The sequence below is a fragment of the Morone saxatilis genome, unplaced genomic scaffold (assembly GCF_004916995.1).
Source record: "Morone saxatilis isolate NCDOM2014 unplaced genomic scaffold, NCSU_SB_2.0 Contig1, whole genome shotgun sequence".
Taxonomy (NCBI): domain Eukaryota; kingdom Metazoa; phylum Chordata; class Actinopteri; family Moronidae; genus Morone; species Morone saxatilis.
In genome coordinates this window covers 13,764,067-13,781,385 of record NW_023339651.1, presented here as the reverse complement: position 1 = coordinate 13,781,385, position 17,319 = coordinate 13,764,067, and the positions used below count along the sequence as shown (strand labels likewise).

The following is a 17,319-nucleotide window of genomic DNA, read 5'->3' as shown; positions in this document are numbered from 1 at the left end:
GAAAATGAGAATCATTGTGTTTTTGTTACCTTGAGCCGTTTTTTATCTACTGAGGGAGTGGGTCCTCCTCTACGGACTCCACCATGTTGAACTGCCATGTTTCAACAGTATCCCAGAAAGGACAAATCAAACACCGGCTCTAGATTTCTCAAGTTTCGCATCCATTATAGTTTTTCATACACACTTGGCTGACGTATATTCAAATGCTTGCAATCAACAAGTTCACCACTAAATCTTACAAACTGGTCCTTTTTTTAAAGATTGTTCTAAAAAGTATTTAGAGTCAGCAGTCAAGCCAGCAGCCTAAAACTAAACATGTCCTCCTTTTGCATCACAGTACGAGAACCAGGCCCAGATGTTTGGGAAGTGGGGGACCACAGGACTGGTAGGACGTTACAAATTCTCAGACGTAACAGGCAAACTGAAGCTGAAACAAGAGTACTTCATGCCCCCAAGAGGCTGGGAGTGGGAAGCTGACTGGTTCATTGACCCAGAGAAAGCGTGAGTGTAATTGTAGATAACCATCCTCATGCAAAAGATTCAGACTATGTACTGTACATGCATTACAAAGGTTCCCTTAACTTAAGGAAAGGTGCACTGCTGATTTATATTGTTAAATGTGTGTTTTCCCCACTGAATACGCACGTTCTGTGGACTGCAGAGGAAGTGGGCTATGTCTGCTCTCTACTGTTTACATTCCTCTCATGCCTTCAGACCATGATTTAATGACCATGTACCAGACTGTACCAGTGAGCTGGAAGTTATTTGCACTTGACTTTTTAATCTGTTAACTCCGTTACAACCACTCTCTGAACTTCAAAACTCCTGACAACAACTTTACAGGCATAATTGTTCCATGCCAACATCATCAGTACATTTCTCAAGCACTAACTACTGTCAGTCTGCTATGCACAGACAGATGACAAAATAAAAGAAAAGGGAGAATGAAGAGGGGAAAATTACCAAATGCTGATTCATTCATACAGGGCAACATTTAAATGTTGTTTTTGTTGGTTGTTGGTTTCATTAGTCACTCCTCTGTATATCATAAGTGAACCATTAAAATATGTTAAAAGAAAAATTCCGTGTGGGGCATCAAGATGAACACACATTTTGATAACTTTAATGTGATAAAAACATTTTGCTTGAGTATATGTGGTTACTCCCAACATGTAAACACAGTCACTGCTAAAATAAGCAAACCATTTCCTCTCTCTCATGCTGCACTAACGTCATTTTTACAAAAGTTGCAAACATGCCTTGTCTTAGGTGATTCCAACGGAGGGTGCCAAACTGCACACATAGTGGCTCGAAGTAGGCTTTGTAAAAATATGTTTTTCATATTTCACACTCAGATGGTAAATGTGCTCGACTTTGTGTTTCAGTCTGTTAACGGAGGCAGACGCAGGACACACCGAATTTATGGACGAGGTGTTCCAAAATGAGACTCGCTTCCCTGGTGGAGAGTGGAAGGCTGCCTCCGAGCCCTTCACAGATGTGGTGAGAACGGCACACTGCCATGCAAATAGTGTGCCTGGTGGCTTTAAATATCACACAAACAAATGTTTAAGTTAATATTTTCCTTGTTTATGTGGAACAACACAAAAACAAACACACATGAATACCTGCCAGACCCACACTCCACACGTTGGTAGCAATTGTTATCCATTATTTTGTCCACTCGGCTTTCCTCCAGATGTCTATGATGGATGAGTTAGCTATAACCTTTTCTAGTATATGAGTAGGCCAAAACACATTACATCAACAAATAAAAAAATGAACTTGTGTGGATAACTGAGGTTTTGTGTTGCACAGAATGGAGAGAAGAGCCGCAACCCTGGAGAGTTTGATTGTCCTCCTGGGTGGGTGTGGGAGGACGAGTGGACTGTGGATGACAACAGAGCTGTGGATGATCAAGGTGCAGACATTTACCTCACCAGCTAAAATCTAGAGAGGATTTTTCAAGCTGTTTGTAGACACAAGTATTCAAAAAGGCTGGACCTAAATTATTAAATTTGTTACATGTTTTTCATTTACAGTTCTTGATTTATTTCCCAGGACTCTGACTCACTCTTGCCTCCCTGCTTGGTCTTAATATAATAATGATGATGATAATAACAATAAATTAAACTTGCATGGTGAAATTTAAATCATGTTTTATCCAATCCTGTGATACAATGGGAAAATTGCTAATGATCATGTGTCTGTGTCTGGGCACTCTACAGGCTGGGAGTATGGAGTCACCATTCCCCCGGGTGACAAGCCTCTGTCCTGGGTCCCTGCGGAGAAGGTGTACCACGTGCACCGCAGGAGAAGGCTGGTTCGACCACGCAAGAGAGCTGCAGTCCCTGCAGGAGCAGCTGTGGAGGTCAGCATAGGACAACAGGGCTGTACTACTGTAGTGCATGTACACTGTTTTAATATAGGAAGCGAAATACAATTCTGATTGTTACAAAGATCAAAAGAGACTGATATCCAGGTGTAGATAACCAGTTTCAAGTGTATAATCTTGCATCACTAATGACTGTATGCCTTTTTGCTGACAGAGGCGGGACCGAGGTGACCCTGAGGGCTGGGAATTCTCATCCCTGATTGGCTGGAAGTTCCACAGTAAGGAGCGTTCATCGGACACGTTCCGTCGAAGGCGCTGGAGGCGGAAGATGGCGCCAGAGAACCGGCTTGGAGCAGCTGCCATCTTCCAGCTGGAGGGGGCGCTGGTGAGCAAAGAAAGGAAAACAAATGCTTTATTCTGATTTGAACCACTTGTTTGGGTCAGGATCTGGTTTCATAAAGATAGTTTAACTATGGCTTGAAATTGTATCTGTCCACATATTAAGTACGAGAGGAAGGGCAAGGAATAAAAGCATGAACCGGATCTGAGCTCACTGACTCACCAAATACTTTCAAATATTTACTTATGTATTAAACACATCTACAGTGCCATGGTGTGTTTTTATTTGGCAGTGAGTGTGACGCACAAACTGGTAAATTAGCTCTGAGATGTCTGCTTTGGTTTACTCTGCAGGGTGTTGATACTGAGGAGAAAGAGAAAGGCTCCAAGGTCGATGCCACCAAGCTGTTTGGTGCCAACACACCCACTGTGTCCTGCTCCTTTGACAGTGTGTGATGTGTACATAGTGACACATATGAATGATCAATAATAAAAACAAACCAATGGACATAAATATACGCTACTAATTAATGTCTTTTTCCTCCACAGGGTCACATATGTACCATCTCCGTGTTTACGTCTATCAGGCACGAAACTTAGCATCTATGGACAAAGATAGTTTTTCTGGTAAGATTCTGCCTGCTTACTCCAATTTAATTAAATGATTATAAATGATTATATTCTAATATCAGTATTAAGACTGACGATGGGTTTCTAGTGTTACATTTCAAATTAAATGAGTCTGAAATGAAAGAGCTATGGAAACACGACCATTTAACCCCCTATTTTCTTCCCTTTGCAGATCCGTATGCACACATCTCCTTCCTGCACGTTAGTAAGACAACAGAGAAGCTGCGAGCAACGCTGAACCCAACCTGGGACCAAACTCTGATCTTCAATGATGTGGAGATTTATGGAGACCCCCAGAACATTGCTCTCCGACCCCCTGATGTTGTACTGGAGTTCTATGACAATGACCAAGTGGTAAGTTGTGGCAGATATACAGAGAGAAAGCATTTGTACAACTGATATATGTGGTTGCAGGACTTAATAAACTATCTTATAGTACAGCTAACTGTGGATTCATTTAGATAATTGGTATAGGGACAGACGAAGTGAATTACATATTTCACTTTGGGAAACTTTAGCACAAAAACTAAAATTATTTGAGTAAAAATCTCTCAAGCAGAAAATGTCTGAACAAAAATTTGACTTGACTTGATGTCTTTATTTCCGTTTTCACCTAAAGTAGAAACGGTAATGTTTAAAAACACCTGGAAAAAAAGTCTGTTTTGTCAAAATATTTTTTTATATTCCTAACTTGTCGTACACATAATCTAGGAATTAAAACTCGTTATGCTATTGCGTTTAATTTGCCTCGAACTGACATGTTAATATAACTGAAACGTTATCTTCTGCTCAGGGGAAGGATGAGCTGCTGGGCCGCAGTGTCTGTGCTCCAATGGTGAAGTTGAACCCAGGCATGGATCAGAAACCCAAACTGCTGTGGCACCCCATCATCCAGAAAGGTCACAAGGCAGGAGAGGCGCTGGTGGCAGCTGAACTCATCCTTAAAGACAAGGTTTGCCCTGAAATTAATAGACAATAGATTTACTTTAAACCAACTCTAACATTATACTTTAATACAGCAGTGCCTTCTACAACTTCTGACATATATACATAGTGAGTTGTAAATGGTTTATTTAAATAATGTTCTTTCTAATAATATATTTCATGTCCCCCCCTGCATTATAAGGCATTACCTAGATATGCTCATTCAGTTGGTCCTCCAGTGTGATTAAATGTAAAATTATCTGTAAAAACACAAAGGTAAGTATAATATACAGTCTACTCTGTCTTTCTCTGTGCAGTCAGGAGAGTCAGATCTTCCCCTGGTTCCCTCAAAGAGAGCAGAGAACATCTACATGGTTCCCCAGGGCATCCGGCCTGTGGTACAGCTCACTGCTGTGGAGGTAACACACAACCTTTAGACACTGTTCCTCTGAATTGACACTCTAATGTCTAATAATGTCTCTAAATCCCTCTTCCTTGTGTGTGTGTGTGTCCGTGTCCGTGTCCAGATTCTAGCATGGGGCCTGAGGAACATGAAGACATACCAGCTGGCCTCAGTGTCGTCACCTAGCCTGGTGGTGGAGTGTGGGGGTCAGAGAATCGAGTCAGCCGTCATTAAGAACATGAAAAAGAGCCCGAACTTCCCCAGCTCTGTGCTCTTCATCAAAGTGGTAATGACAGGGTTACACAAATTAGGGGGTCTGGGATGGAGAATCTTTTAAAGAAGTTTAAAGCTATTGAACAGGGGAAATAATATTATGTATTAGTTATATGAAAAATATGTAAATCATCTGCACTAGAAAAAATTACAGCTCAAAATACCTTTTTATTTAAGTCTTATAGCTTTTACACTATACAGATACAATATCTTCTTCTCTACACCTTCCATCCAGCTCCTTCCAAAGGATGAGATGTACACACCTCCGATTGTACTGAAGGTGATCGACCACCGTCCGTTTGGCAGGAAGCCTGTGGTGGGTCAGTGCACCATCACCAGTCTGGAAGAGTTCAGATGTGATCCATATGTCATCACTGCTGAGGGTGCCATGTCTTCCAAAAGTAAGGATGCAAGAGTAAGGATATTCTGATAAACTAACACAGAAAGACAAAAAGGCCTTGTTCTAATGTTGTCCTTTTTCCCCCCAGTGTCTCTGATGATGGCTTCACCTTCCAAACATCTCTCAATTAACATGGAAGAATCAAGACCACTGCTCGAGGCTCAGGTAAACTCTACTATTATTCCTCATGTTTATCATAACTGTTTTTCTTTCTCAAACACACTAAATTGCCGGTTGTCACTAAGAAGTGCAGAATTTGACTCAATTGTCAAATTTGACAAACTTTATTACTCTGGCTTACAGTTCATGTACAGCATGTCAGCTGCTGTCAACAAAATGGCTTCTCCTTCCTCCTACTTTGTATGTATGGTTACTTATTATAGCTTTCTAATTCACAAGGCTGGGCACCAATGACGCTGGATGGCTGAGATCACTTAATCCACAACGCTACAGCTTGACAAAGACCTTTTATAATGATGTAACAATGCTACGAATCTCTGTGGGAATTGTAATAGATTGGAACAGCGATTGTAATTGACACTGATTTAATGAGAAAAGTGTATACTTTTTTTCCACAGCAGGGGCGTAACATGTAAATGGGCTCTGGAGCATGTCAGGCCCCCAGACATCTAACTCACATTGAAGCTGATTTTTGCTATCGGACCAACACAGGCATAATGTCGCTGAAAGCAGTTTTAAATATTAAAACAAAAGTTAGAAAATTTGGGAAATTTGCTTATTTAATTTTCTGCCAAGAGTTACATGAGAAGATTGATAATCTTTTTGTCTGTATGCTAAATATGAAGCTATTCCCAGCAGCTGGTTAGCCTAGCATAAAGAATGGAAACGGCTTGTTTGCCTCTGTCCAAAGCCAAGCCTACAAGCAAAACCTGCCTACAAGCACCTTTATATCTAGTTTTTCACTCACAAATATTTTTTTAAATCTGTGCAAAACAACACGTTGAGTTGTTTAAAGGGCGTTATGTGCTGGACTATTTCTTGGCCAGGCGCAGTCACTTCCTGGAGTCTCTTGGTTGACAAGGGTCCAGGTAACACCACGTAACTGTCCAAACTTTGGTTTTGATATGGGTTAAACAAACAAGATTTAATGGGTTAATTAGAGGTGTGTTTGTTACCTTTGAACAGAACCAGCTAGCGGTTTCCTGTCTGTATGCTAAGCTAAGTTAACCAGCGGCTGGCTTCATATTTAGTGTACAGACATATACAGAGTGATATCAATCTTCCCATTTAAATTGATTCAAAAAGATAAATAAACCCAAATTGTCGGACTATTTCTTATAAATATATAAATGACTGAAAGCATTGTTTTGGTCTTGAAGTAAAGTCAAGACTCACAAGTGCCAGACATGCCAGAAATATCTAACTTAATAATCAATGCTATGTTTTGAGAGAGAGTTTTATTATTATTATTATTATTATTATTATTATTAAAGTCAAGATTGAAAACATATTGGTCATAATTCAAAGCAATGTCTTACTAATGGCATGCATGGATACCACTAAACCACTGGTTACAAGTGAAGGGACAGGTAGTGTTAGTGGGCCCCCTAGAGGCCTTAATGCAGTTGCACATTCTGCCAATACCTTTTGTTACGTCCTTGTTTTCCAGATTTGCGGCCATTTATGAAATTGCAACTAGGATCTCCTTTTCTCCATTTCACTTTCCTGTCAATATTTGTGGCCTACTGTATGTGTGTGTATTTGTGTATTTATGTTACCACTGTATGTGTATGTGTATGTTACTACTGTATGTGACTTCTTTTCTGTTTTTATGTCACACCACGTCTTCTTTCTCCAAAGCATGTAGAGAAGGTGAGCGCAAACAGGAGAATATGACTGAGATTTCAGATTTCTTGTACCAAATGTAGAAAATATATGTACAGAGATTAAAAATGTGCACTTCAATCTTTAGGAAAAAGAGACCGTTGATTGGTGGAGTAAATTCTACGCTTCAACTGGAGACCAGGAGAAATGTCGCCCTTACCTCAAAAAAGGATATGACACCCTCAAAGTAAGTCTTTATTTCTTCAGAGACAATGCACTTTATAGTATTAATTCACTTGTGTGTGATGATCATTATTTACGCATCTCTGTATTACAACAACAAAGTGTTACGACATGTACAAAGGTTTCTCTCCTGAGCTGTAGATGACTTAAATGTGACGTGTTTTCTCAGGTGTATGACTGCGAACTGGAGGATGTCCCAGAATTCAAAGGGCTGACTGATTTCTGCAGCACCTTCAAACTGCAGCGAGGCAAAAATGAAAATGGCGACGACGACCCGAGTGTGGTTGGAGAGCTGAAGGTAGTTTAACACCATTCAAGACACTAACACTTAATTAGATACTGTAAAACATTGCTTAAAGGATTTTATTAGTGCTTATAATGTGTTGATTCATTTATAAAGTACATTTGTAAAGGTAAAATCAGATTTGTGTATTGTCTTGTACCTGCAGGGTTCATTCAAGGTGTATCCTCTGCCTGACGACCCAGGTGTCGCTGCTCCTCCCCGTCAGTTCAGAGAGCTGCCCGATAGTGGACCTCAGGAGTGTCTGGTCAGGGTTTATGTGATCCGGGCCATAGACTTGCAGCCCAAAGACAACAATGGAAGAGTGAGAATGAATCTATATTAGCAGCAATAAGACACACGTTGGCCCAGTCGGCACCATCCGCTTTAACTTGTGCTCTCTCTCCTGCTCAGTGTGATCCATACATAAAGATATCACTGGGGAGGCATACGGTTGACGACAGAGACCATTACCTACCTAACACCACGAACCCAGTGTTTGGAAGGTAAATGCTATGAATGAACACAATATTGACAATCAAAGGGTAACTCCAGCGCACACTCTAACTCCTCAAACACTTCTTTTGTTTTGTTTAGGATGTTTGAGATGACGTGTTTCCTGCCCCAGGACAAGGACCTGAAAATCTCAGTCTATGACTATGATCTCCTGAGCCGAGACGAGAAGGTCGGCGAGACAGTGATTGATCTGGAAAACCGCTTCCTGTCCCGATATAACTCCTACTGTGGCCTGCCACAAACCTACTGCATGTAGGAAAATCTGTTGTGGGCAGTCTTAGGACTGAGGGGGAAATGCATTTAACTGATAAAATAAATAAATGTTCCTAAAATATCTATGCAGGCAGAATGAATCTCTCTTCGATCTCTCTCTCTCTTTCTCATGGCATTTTAGTTCTGGTATCAACCAGTGGCGGGACCAGCTGAAGCCGTCCCAGATTCTGGAGAACATGGCTCGTCTGAAAGGCTTGTCCAAACCCAGGACTGAAGACAACGGCACATCGCTCACCTTCAATGGCAAAGAGTATACGCTGGCTCAGTTTGGTAATGTCAAGTGATTTTAAAATGAAGTAGAGTAAATGAGTGTGATGGAATCTAATTTTGATTGGACTGCTGACACCCCACGTCCCATTCTCATTTCCAGGTTGTCATTATAGCGATGTTCAGTTGGTTGCAATCTGCAGTTTTACTGCTAGATGTCACTATTTAAATGTCCATTATAGATGTCCTTTAAAACAACATTGTCTCTCACTAAATAATTTTCAACCAAGTCTGACATTTTTTTTTCATCCAACTATGCTACTGTTCATTTATTTTTACAATAGTAAAGTCTGTTCAAACAAATATTCCTCAACAAGACTACTACAGTCATGTGCTAGCATAGCTCTGTGATACTGTACTTGATAATACTTATGTCAGCATGCTAACATGCGCACAATGACAAAGTATCACTAGTATTAAGGCGCAATATGTTTTCACATCCAGAAGACAACAAGGAAATTCATCAGCACTTGGGTCTGGCCCGAGAACGACTCTGTCTGCACGTGCTCAGAAAACAGGGACTTGTACCTGAACATGTGGAGAGCAGGACCCTTTACAGCAGCTTCCAGCCCAATCTCTCTCAGGTTAGACAAATACTGTAATCCCTATATATCTACAGCCACTCTGATGCAGCTATTTTCTAAACCTCTATATTGTGTTAATTTAGGGAAGCCTTCAAATGTGGGTGGACGTCTTCCCCAAATCCATTGGCGTCCCTGGACCCCCCTTTGACATCACACCACGCAAGGCTAAGAAGTAAGTGCTGTCCAGTTCTTCAGTACTTCCATCACTGGGTCACATCAAATGCCACTGAGTTAACGTTAAGCGTTTTCGGATGTTCAGGTATATTCTGCGTGCTGTCATCTGGAACACCACAGATGTGACTTTAGACGAGACCAGCATCACAGGAGAACACATGAGTGACATCTATGTCAAAGGGTATGGCTGATGAATCCTTCCAATGAACTCTTAGTGTTTGAATTTTATATTTACAGTTTGACTTTGTTTCTACATTCATGCCTTTTAGTTTAACATTTTGAGTATTTTTTGTAGTCTTGCATTATGTTGTTTCTCATCAGCAGCCATTTCTAAACCCCACGATCTGATTTACATTGATTTTATTTAGTTCTTTAAAAGCCTAACTGTATACTAGAAGGTTACTATTAAAAGCTATTGGGATAGGATAATAAATGCTCACATCTATTGTTCCCTTACCTGGCCAGCTGGATGCCAGGCATGGAGGAGGACAAGCAGAAGACCGATGTCCACTACAGGTCTCTAGACGGAGATGGCAACTTCAACTGGAGGTTCATCTTTAACTTCGACTTCCTGCCTGCTGAACAGCTCTGTCTTGTGTCCAAGAAGGTGAGGCCTTGTCTAAACTATCACTTACAATAAAAACCATTTGAATCCTGTACAGATGAAAAAATGAGGCATTGATGCATTTGCTAATCTAAAACATGTTTTGACGTTCTTCCTTCAAAGGAGCACTTTTGGAGTCTTGACAAAACAGAGTTCAGGATTCCCCCCAAGCTGATTGTTCAGATTTGGGATAACGACAAATTCTCACTGGACGATTACCTCGGTAAGACTCATCATTTAACCAAAAAAAGCTTTACTACATGTGTTTGGTTTATCTAGAGACCACCATTACAAAACCTGACCATTGCAATATAACACTCCAGGCACACTGGAGCTGGATTTGCGTAACCTGGTTGCTCCTGCGAAGACCCCAGAGAAGTGTTCTCTGACGATGATGGATGTTCTCGAAATGGAAACTCCACACAAGACCGAGCATACCAAGTCTCTGTTTGCTCAGCAGTCAGTCAGAGGCTGGTGGCCATGTTCCATTGAAAATGATGGGAAGAAGGTCCTGGGTGTGAGTATGACTAGAAAGTACACCTAGAGACCGATGGATGCCTTTTTTTATAGGTAAACTGTGGCTTGACCTGTAATATTGAGTAAATGAATGAACAAAAACAGGGTTGGATGGGAAGCCCCACACTAGTTGAAGACTTTTTGCAGTAGACTCTCAGTAGGAATTTTGGAATGACCAAGGACAATATTGACTTAAAACTGTTTTTGCGCTTCCCACTTATGTCTCCTAAGACTGACAGAACAAAGTCAGTACTTTCCCCTCATATTTATCCTTGTTTTGGGTTTCCAGATTTGGACTTTCTCTTGACTTTAGATGTGTCTTGGGGCATCAAATGCTACAGTTTATATATGTACTAAATTAACTATTTACTGCAGAAGCTTGGACAGATTTCTGTTACATCTGGATATTCCACAAGTAGAGATCCTCATTGTTACTATGTTTTATCTTGCTCATTATGCCTGCTCGTCTTATGTTTACAGGGAAAAGTGGAGATGACACTGGAGATTATAAATGAAGCAGATGCAGATGAGAGACCTGCAGGAAAAGGCAGGGACGAACCCAACATGAACCCAAAACTGGACCCTCCAAAGTAAGAACTCAGACTGTGAAACATAGCCTATTTTACATTCTGCAGATTGGAAATGTAAAATATTTTCTTTCTTTCTTAGTTGTCATTTAAATAAATAAATGGTTGGGATGAATCAGGACTAGTTTAACTGTCAACACATGGGCTATAATGTCCTCTTTTATTTTCCATAACCACCAGACGCCCAGAAACATCCTTCTTTTGGTTCACCAACCCATGTAAGACCATGAAGTTCATTGTGTGGCGAAGGTTCAGGTGCCTCTTCATTGGACTCATCATCCTCATCATAGTGATTCTCTTCCTTGCCATCCTGCTATACTCTCTACCGGTAAGGATAGACAAGAGGGACCATCGGAGGCATACATTCTGAAATAATGCTACGTGCTTTATGTGCTTAGTCCAAACTTAGGGTCAGGCAGTGATTTAATTAAATTTCTCTTTTGCCTTTTCCAGAACTACATCTCAATGAAGATAGTGAAACCACTAAGCTAACTCTACAATGGAGGAAGAGCAGTGGAACTGAAAAAGGACAATTCAAAATGTCTACAGGATCACATGAACTGGGCACAACTACTGCCAAATCTCAATATCTTTTTTTATTGCCTATAGTATTTTAGAGGTTTACCTAAATGGGAAGGGGTGCTTGCACATTTGCACTATATTGTCATATTTTACCATGAACACTTTGTCTACACCGCTAAACTGCGACAGACAGCAATACATTTGATTCTAAACCACAGCTTTTATCTCACACATACACACCCACACACACATCGTATTTGTTGGTGACAATGTGTGCAAGAGGGATGGATTTTTGAGGCTATATTTAGGGGTTTTGTTGTATTGGATTGCACATTATTGCAAGGTGTTTCATACTGTATGTAAACGAGGTGATTAACAATTAATAAATAAGTTTCAACGTCATGGTATTTATTAAAGGACTGTTGTTTAATTGTATTACATTGTGCAAGGGTTTCTATCTTTCTGGTCACTCACAAGTAATCCTGCCACGTATAATATATAAAACAGAGTATTACTTGTAAAATAAGGACAAACGGAAATCTGATCACAGATTTAACATCACAGATGAGATTTTGAGTGAAATAAAAAAAAAATTAGTCCATGATATTTAACATTGTACAGCTCAGAATTATTGTACAGAAGCTCCAATTATATACATTTTTACATTAGTTAAGCGTTTACCACAAATTATGAATAATTAAATGTAAAGCTTGCTATTATAAAATATTTCTTGGTGTTGAACCTTTGCTGGGATTATTCTTCCTCTGAGGTGAGATGTTTGCAGTACTGCTGCAGCAGGGCCTCCACCTCCCCTCTTCGTGCCAGGCTGTTGGCTTTTCCTTGGAAACGTCCGTTCTTTCCAGCCCCCTTTCCTTGGAGAATCTCTAACACCCTGGAGAGGACACAGAGTCTCACAGTACTGACCTACATTCAGGATTTTAAACTAGAGGCTAAATTCACATGTGGAGGTGTCTCTCTTACCGTGGTCCCAGCTCAGCCACTGGTCCACTGGGACCAGCCAGAACAAACAAACCAGGTCCCTTCTCCTCTCCAACAGTCAAGAAAACCAAAGTTTCCTAACAGTAGACAAAAGGGGGGCTTAAAAAATATATTTAACTCCTAGCAAGAAGAACTAAGCAATCAGGTTATCATCTTACCTCAGTGTTTATTTCATTGGCAATGATATTCATGAACTCGTTGTCACCCTCTTTCCTGTAGAAAGAGAAAGAAACACCATTTTCTATCTGAAAGTTCTTCTCTGTACGTTGTCTGGTTCTTCGAAGATGTTTAACATTAGAGCAATGTATAGTGCTGTATCTACAAACAAGCCCTTCTCTTACTTGTGCAAGCTGAAGAAGTTGCCTCGCTGGGGGTCATTCTTAAAGTTCTGAGCGATTAGGACAGCCATGTCTCGTAGCAGGCTCAGGTTAGTCTGCCCAAGACATTTTTATGATGGTTAGAGAATCTGCAGTGTGTTATATTGGAGCAAACATACAGTATGTGGAAAAATTGAAAGATTCTCATTCTTTAAATGGGGCCCTCTTCTGGCAAGCAACGGGAATTGCTTTTACAGTTCTCAAACACAAAACAGCAGGTCACTGCTGATGACTGATGAAAAGTTCTTACCTTCTGTAGTAGCTTAACAGACTTCTGCAACTTGTCGACTGCCTCAACATGCTCATCAGGTCCAGTTCTGTTGAGCAAAGACAAAGATTTTGTTTCACAACTTTGTGTTTGAGTTTAAATCACATTGGTGATATTTTGATCATTCAGACTTTGAACTTACTTGAGGAGAGACACCAGTGATCGCTCTGTGCTGTAGCTTTTCTCAGCATACTTCAGTACCCTGTTTCCTGCCAGGAAGATGAGGTTTGTTTTGTTTTTCTTTCCTTTCTCTGTTCCCAGCAGCTTTATTACCTACAATTCAGATAAAGAGAACACCTAATCTTACAAGTATGACATATGAATATGTGTAAAGTAATGAATGTACACTTTCTAAGTCACATCTAAGTGCTTGTGTGAAGCTAAACCTGTAAGTGACTGAGGTTAGACACGTGGGTTCCACAGCACATGTTGGCATCGATACCCTCAATATCAATGATCCGAATGGGCCCTGCATGGTCCTCTGGCAGGCCTCGACTCCTCACCTGGTTTATACACACACACACAACTCATGAAACTTATGAACACATGCAAAATCTCTTCATCTGTAGGAAAGGTAATATATGCAGTACATTCAAAAGAAATGTGTTGAAACAATATCTAAAACCTTGACTTTTGAGTCAATGATTGCACAGTAAGAGGACTGCACAATATCAGTATATGCACCTTCTCCACAGCAGGATCATCTATAGAGAGAAGCTGAACAGTGACAGGGACATGGGCTCTGATCTTTTCATTTATAGCTTCTTCCAGTGCCTGGAGCTGAGCAGGCTTCACAGAAGGAGTGTCCAGTTCAATGGTGCTTCTCTGACGACCAAGTTCCCTGAAAATAAGAAAAAACAACAGAGAGGAGAAGTGAATGTGCATGTTTTTATGGTTGGAGGGGAAGCCATCAATGCAATGGTGACGTACCAGGATGTGGTCTTGTATCCAAAAAATGAATCTGCCAAAGCTGTGATCAAGTGTTGCCCTAAGAGTGAGGAAGAAAACAACCGTCTCTTAGAACAAGTGTGTAATAATATACGATCATGCATTCGCAGTTCAATCTGCTAAATGAGTTACTGCATACTGAACATTTACAACCTGACCTTTTTCATTTAGTCTTACCTGAGTGCTGCTGCATGTGGTCAAACCTCCTCTCCCAGTCCACCTTTACTTGCACCTCCTGGCCCTCCTCCAGAGGGGAGCTCACAAAGTGTATGGCTTCAGGCCCCTGCCTTGTCACCCTCAAAACTGGGACATCTCCAATAAGTCCATGATCATCTGGCTGAAGGAGGACATTTTTAGAGTAATTTCATATAGTATGGCTTTTAGTATTACTTTGGATACAAACATAAACACCAGCCTACCTGGCCGCCTCCCTCAGGAAACAGGATGGTGTCTTGGAGCTTCACATTGAAGCCCTTTAGAGTTTCTTTCTTCCCATTGATTTCTTGTTTGAGCTCAGCAGGGCAGCAGGACACTACAGAGGTAACAAACTAAAAAGAAAAACATAGAATTCAAACGTATACTCAACAGCATGAGTGAGACAACATCTGGGTTTGCACAAAAAGACAATCATAAGAGTAACTGCATGCATTAAATTATCATTCCCACTGTGGTAATGAAATGAACAATCCTACATTTTGATAATGGCTTTAGGTTGACAACATGAGTGTGTTGCTAGCTATAAATACACATTTTATCTACTCTGCTGTTGCGTTGGTTACAACATTATATAACTCAACAAATACCAAACGCACATTGCTCTAAATTAAGGTAAACAATAGTTAAAGTGGGTAACTAGGCAGTGCTTTCACTGTAGTTAGCAACCATGCTAATCACTTCTGCAGAGAATGGTCGTTAAATGTTGGTCAGGTGTTTGTTTTTATCCTATTAAACATTTCAAATGTCTTCAAACTGTTTCATACCTCTTTCATATAGCAGTCCCGTTGACACTGAAAGGCCATTTTGGAGTGTTTTTGAGGGAAAAACTACCTGAAGCACGTTAATATAATACGAATGACTGACTCTGACAGTATCGGCTAAGTACGGGTAGCAACATAGTCCAAACTTAGTTCCACCGACTCTGGCTGGCGTCGACTTGCTTGAGAAGATATTTGTTATAATGTGATAGAAATATCACACAAGCCGTAAAAAAGGGGAAATGTCACGTGTACGTAACTTTCAACTTTTACTTTTTCCTCCAAGAATTTTATTTTATTTTATTTTACAGGCGAAACAAAACAAGTTCGATAATAGGGAATATAAAGCATAATAAAATACACACATTTGATATAAAACGTGTGTTATAAGTTCGCTCATAAAATATAGTGTATATATTGACAGTATAACATAAAACCACTGACAGTATATATAAATAAATAAATAAAATAAAAATGAGAGCATAAAACTTGGGGTTCATCCAACCATGAGCATCCAAAACAATGATCAGTGGTTAAAACATCATCACCGACTGTTATATAAAAGACTTATCATTAAAAACAATTTGATCAAATGTAGTAAAAAAAATCTCATGTTAAATCTTGGTGATATTAACAAGTTTTGCAGATTTGTTTCACAGCTAATCTACCGTTTCTAAGGAACTTTTCTTGTTATATTTTATTTTTGTCCTTTTGTCTGTCTTGTCTTGTTTTGTCTGTCTATGGTGCTGGTGTGTTTGCATGGCTGTACCAAGAATGAATAAATAACTAACTATGCTGCAATCCTTATACCTGCTTTATGCCATCTTCTGAAATTACTGACATAAAAAACCATACCAACAACCTCTGCCCATCTCTATTCAGCATAAAGCCTTTTATTTACTGGCAAAAACACAACATACATAAATATATCATAATATTACTTCAGTACCATCATATCATAATAATGTCAAATCATGGTTGATAAAACTAATGTTTATTAAAATTGGCATGATACATGATATGTCAGTGTACAGTGGATAATAATAAATAACCCATATAAAATATCACATATGTATAAACAGTATTGTGGACAATATCCTATCAAATCATCTGCAAACATTACAAGCTTCAGCAAAAGTTGTCTTCAGTATCCTGAGCAATAAAGTCACCGGAGAGAGAGCACAGTGAGTCTCAGTCAGACTGTAGAGGAAGAAAGATGAAAGTCAGTGTCAACATTTAAATGATCAAAATGTGAGTTTTAGATTTTTCTAGTAAATAAATACACCACAGCATGCCAGTATGAAAAGGTGAGCTAAAAAGAGTGTATGTGTCATGGCTGTGAAGGCAGTTGGTGTACAGGACTACAGGTTTATCAATTTTTATATAGGCAATAATCCATGTTTTATTGTTGAAGAAAGGCAAAGTAGGTGTGATTTAACAGAAAAAGGGATCCATATTACATTTTTATGTAACCTCCCAAACTACCAGAACTTTGCACTTACATCACTAAGATCACCCATATCTGGTGCTGCACCTTTATTACTGGCTATTTCTTGGATCATCTGAAAATGGAAAGACACACAGATTGAGAAATAATGTGAATATCACAAAGTCCATGCACAGTTTCCTAATCTCTCAACATTATCAGAATGTAGTTGTATTACTGGACACATTAAATATACTCACATCCGCATATCTATAGAACTCTTCCTTTCCCTCGTCTTCTTCATGCTCCCAGTCCCTCCAGTTATCAAAGTCTACAGCAATCCAGCTGGGCTGGAAACAGAAGGCGAAACAACACAATTTAAAATTTGATTTTGCAAAGTAAAGTTAACAGGAAATGTAATAGCATTCATATACAGTTGTTCTGGGATAATTGTATTTGCCAGTTCTTATTTAGCATGTGTGTTTTTCTATTTGAGAAATAAATAAATAAGAAGAATAAAGAATAAATTCTCCTGAAAACTGTCATCATTTCTGATCTACCTCTGTGCTCTTAAATATATATATATATATAATAAAATTATCTTGAAAACACTTGAGAATTTTAGATCTGAATGTGTTGAAAAATGACTGATCACTTCAAACACACACACACACA

General features: G+C 39.7%; 3 protein-coding genes across 8 annotated transcripts in view; 1 reads left to right on the top strand and 2 right to left on the bottom strand.

Moving 5' to 3' along the window:
• The window catches only part of LOC118328823 (myoferlin-like), a 26,123-nt gene extending 14,069 nt beyond the window's left edge, over window positions 1-12,054 (top strand). For 3 of the 6 annotated variants that reach the window (XM_035662747.1, XM_035662739.1, XM_035662771.1), the window contains 30 exons: window positions 338-501; window positions 1,386-1,500; window positions 1,816-1,918; window positions 2,226-2,368; window positions 2,547-2,717; window positions 3,026-3,119; window positions 3,221-3,298; window positions 3,474-3,655; window positions 4,095-4,253; window positions 4,543-4,644; window positions 4,753-4,914; window positions 5,137-5,302; window positions 5,390-5,466; window positions 5,605-5,661; window positions 7,123-7,134; window positions 7,235-7,333; window positions 7,499-7,627; window positions 7,779-7,934; window positions 8,024-8,115; window positions 8,207-8,377; window positions 8,520-8,668; window positions 9,110-9,249; window positions 9,333-9,421; window positions 9,509-9,604; window positions 9,889-10,030; window positions 10,151-10,250; window positions 10,351-10,544; window positions 11,024-11,133; window positions 11,311-11,458; window positions 11,584-12,054. In XM_035662747.1, coding sequence (XP_035518640.1) covers window positions 338-501; window positions 1,386-1,500; window positions 1,816-1,918; window positions 2,226-2,368; window positions 2,547-2,717; window positions 3,026-3,119; window positions 3,221-3,298; window positions 3,474-3,655; window positions 4,095-4,253; window positions 4,543-4,644; window positions 4,753-4,914; window positions 5,137-5,302; window positions 5,390-5,466; window positions 5,605-5,661; window positions 7,123-7,134; window positions 7,235-7,333; window positions 7,499-7,627; window positions 7,779-7,934; window positions 8,024-8,115; window positions 8,207-8,377; window positions 8,520-8,668; window positions 9,110-9,249; window positions 9,333-9,421; window positions 9,509-9,604; window positions 9,889-10,030; window positions 10,151-10,250; window positions 10,351-10,544; window positions 11,024-11,133; window positions 11,311-11,458; window positions 11,584-11,622 — 3,639 coding nt within the window. In that variant the 3' untranslated portion in view covers window positions 11,623-12,054. The remainder of the gene's footprint in view (window positions 1-337; window positions 502-1,385; window positions 1,501-1,815; window positions 1,919-2,225; window positions 2,369-2,546; window positions 2,718-3,025; window positions 3,120-3,220; window positions 3,299-3,473; window positions 3,656-4,094; window positions 4,254-4,542; window positions 4,645-4,752; window positions 4,915-5,136; window positions 5,303-5,389; window positions 5,467-5,604; window positions 5,662-7,122; window positions 7,135-7,234; window positions 7,334-7,498; window positions 7,628-7,778; window positions 7,935-8,023; window positions 8,116-8,206; window positions 8,378-8,519; window positions 8,669-9,109; window positions 9,250-9,332; window positions 9,422-9,508; window positions 9,605-9,888; window positions 10,031-10,150; window positions 10,251-10,350; window positions 10,545-11,023; window positions 11,134-11,310; window positions 11,459-11,583) is intronic. The other 3 variants (XM_035662779.1, XM_035662763.1, XM_035662755.1) reach the window with 2 other exon arrangements.
• Window positions 12,042-15,341, bottom strand: aarsd1 (alanyl-tRNA synthetase domain containing 1). Its single transcript, XM_035662790.1, has 12 exons — window positions 15,225-15,341; window positions 14,664-14,792; window positions 14,422-14,581; window positions 14,227-14,284; window positions 13,981-14,137; window positions 13,683-13,799; window positions 13,439-13,569; window positions 13,279-13,345; window positions 12,993-13,084; window positions 12,810-12,864; window positions 12,634-12,728; window positions 12,042-12,544 (listed from the first exon to the last, which is right to left on the bottom strand). Exons 1-12 carry the CDS (start codon window positions 15,261-15,263, stop codon window positions 12,406-12,408), a joined length of 1,239 nt encoding a protein of 412 aa, XP_035518683.1. The 5' UTR covers window positions 15,264-15,341; the 3' UTR covers window positions 12,042-12,405.
• Window positions 15,342-16,083: 742 nt separating this feature from the next.
• The window catches only part of ptges3l (prostaglandin E synthase 3 like), a 2,102-nt gene continuing 866 nt past the window's right edge, over window positions 16,084-17,319 (bottom strand). The window contains exons 5-7 of the mRNA XM_035662801.1: window positions 16,905-16,994; window positions 16,721-16,780; window positions 16,084-16,418 (exon numbers count right to left, since the gene is read on the bottom strand). Coding sequence (XP_035518694.1) covers window positions 16,410-16,418; window positions 16,721-16,780; window positions 16,905-16,994 — 159 coding nt within the window. The 3' untranslated portion in view covers window positions 16,084-16,409. The remainder of the gene's footprint in view (window positions 16,419-16,720; window positions 16,781-16,904; window positions 16,995-17,319) is intronic.

What these genes read in the sequence shown, in the direction of transcription:
- aarsd1 (XM_035662790.1), bottom strand. Translation starts at nt 15,263, where the DNA reads ATGGCCTTTCAGTGTCAACGGGACTGCTATATGAAAGAG. An exon ending in TCACTGGTGTCTCTCCTCAA is followed by an intron (nt 13,346 to 13,438) that starts GTAAGTTCAAAG and finishes TTTGCTCAACAG; the next exon opens with AACTGGACCTGATGAGCATG. An exon ending in CTGTTAAGCTACTACAGAAG is followed by an intron (nt 13,085 to 13,278) that starts GTAAGAACTTTT and finishes TGTCTTGGGCAG; the next exon opens with ACTAACCTGAGCCTGCTACG.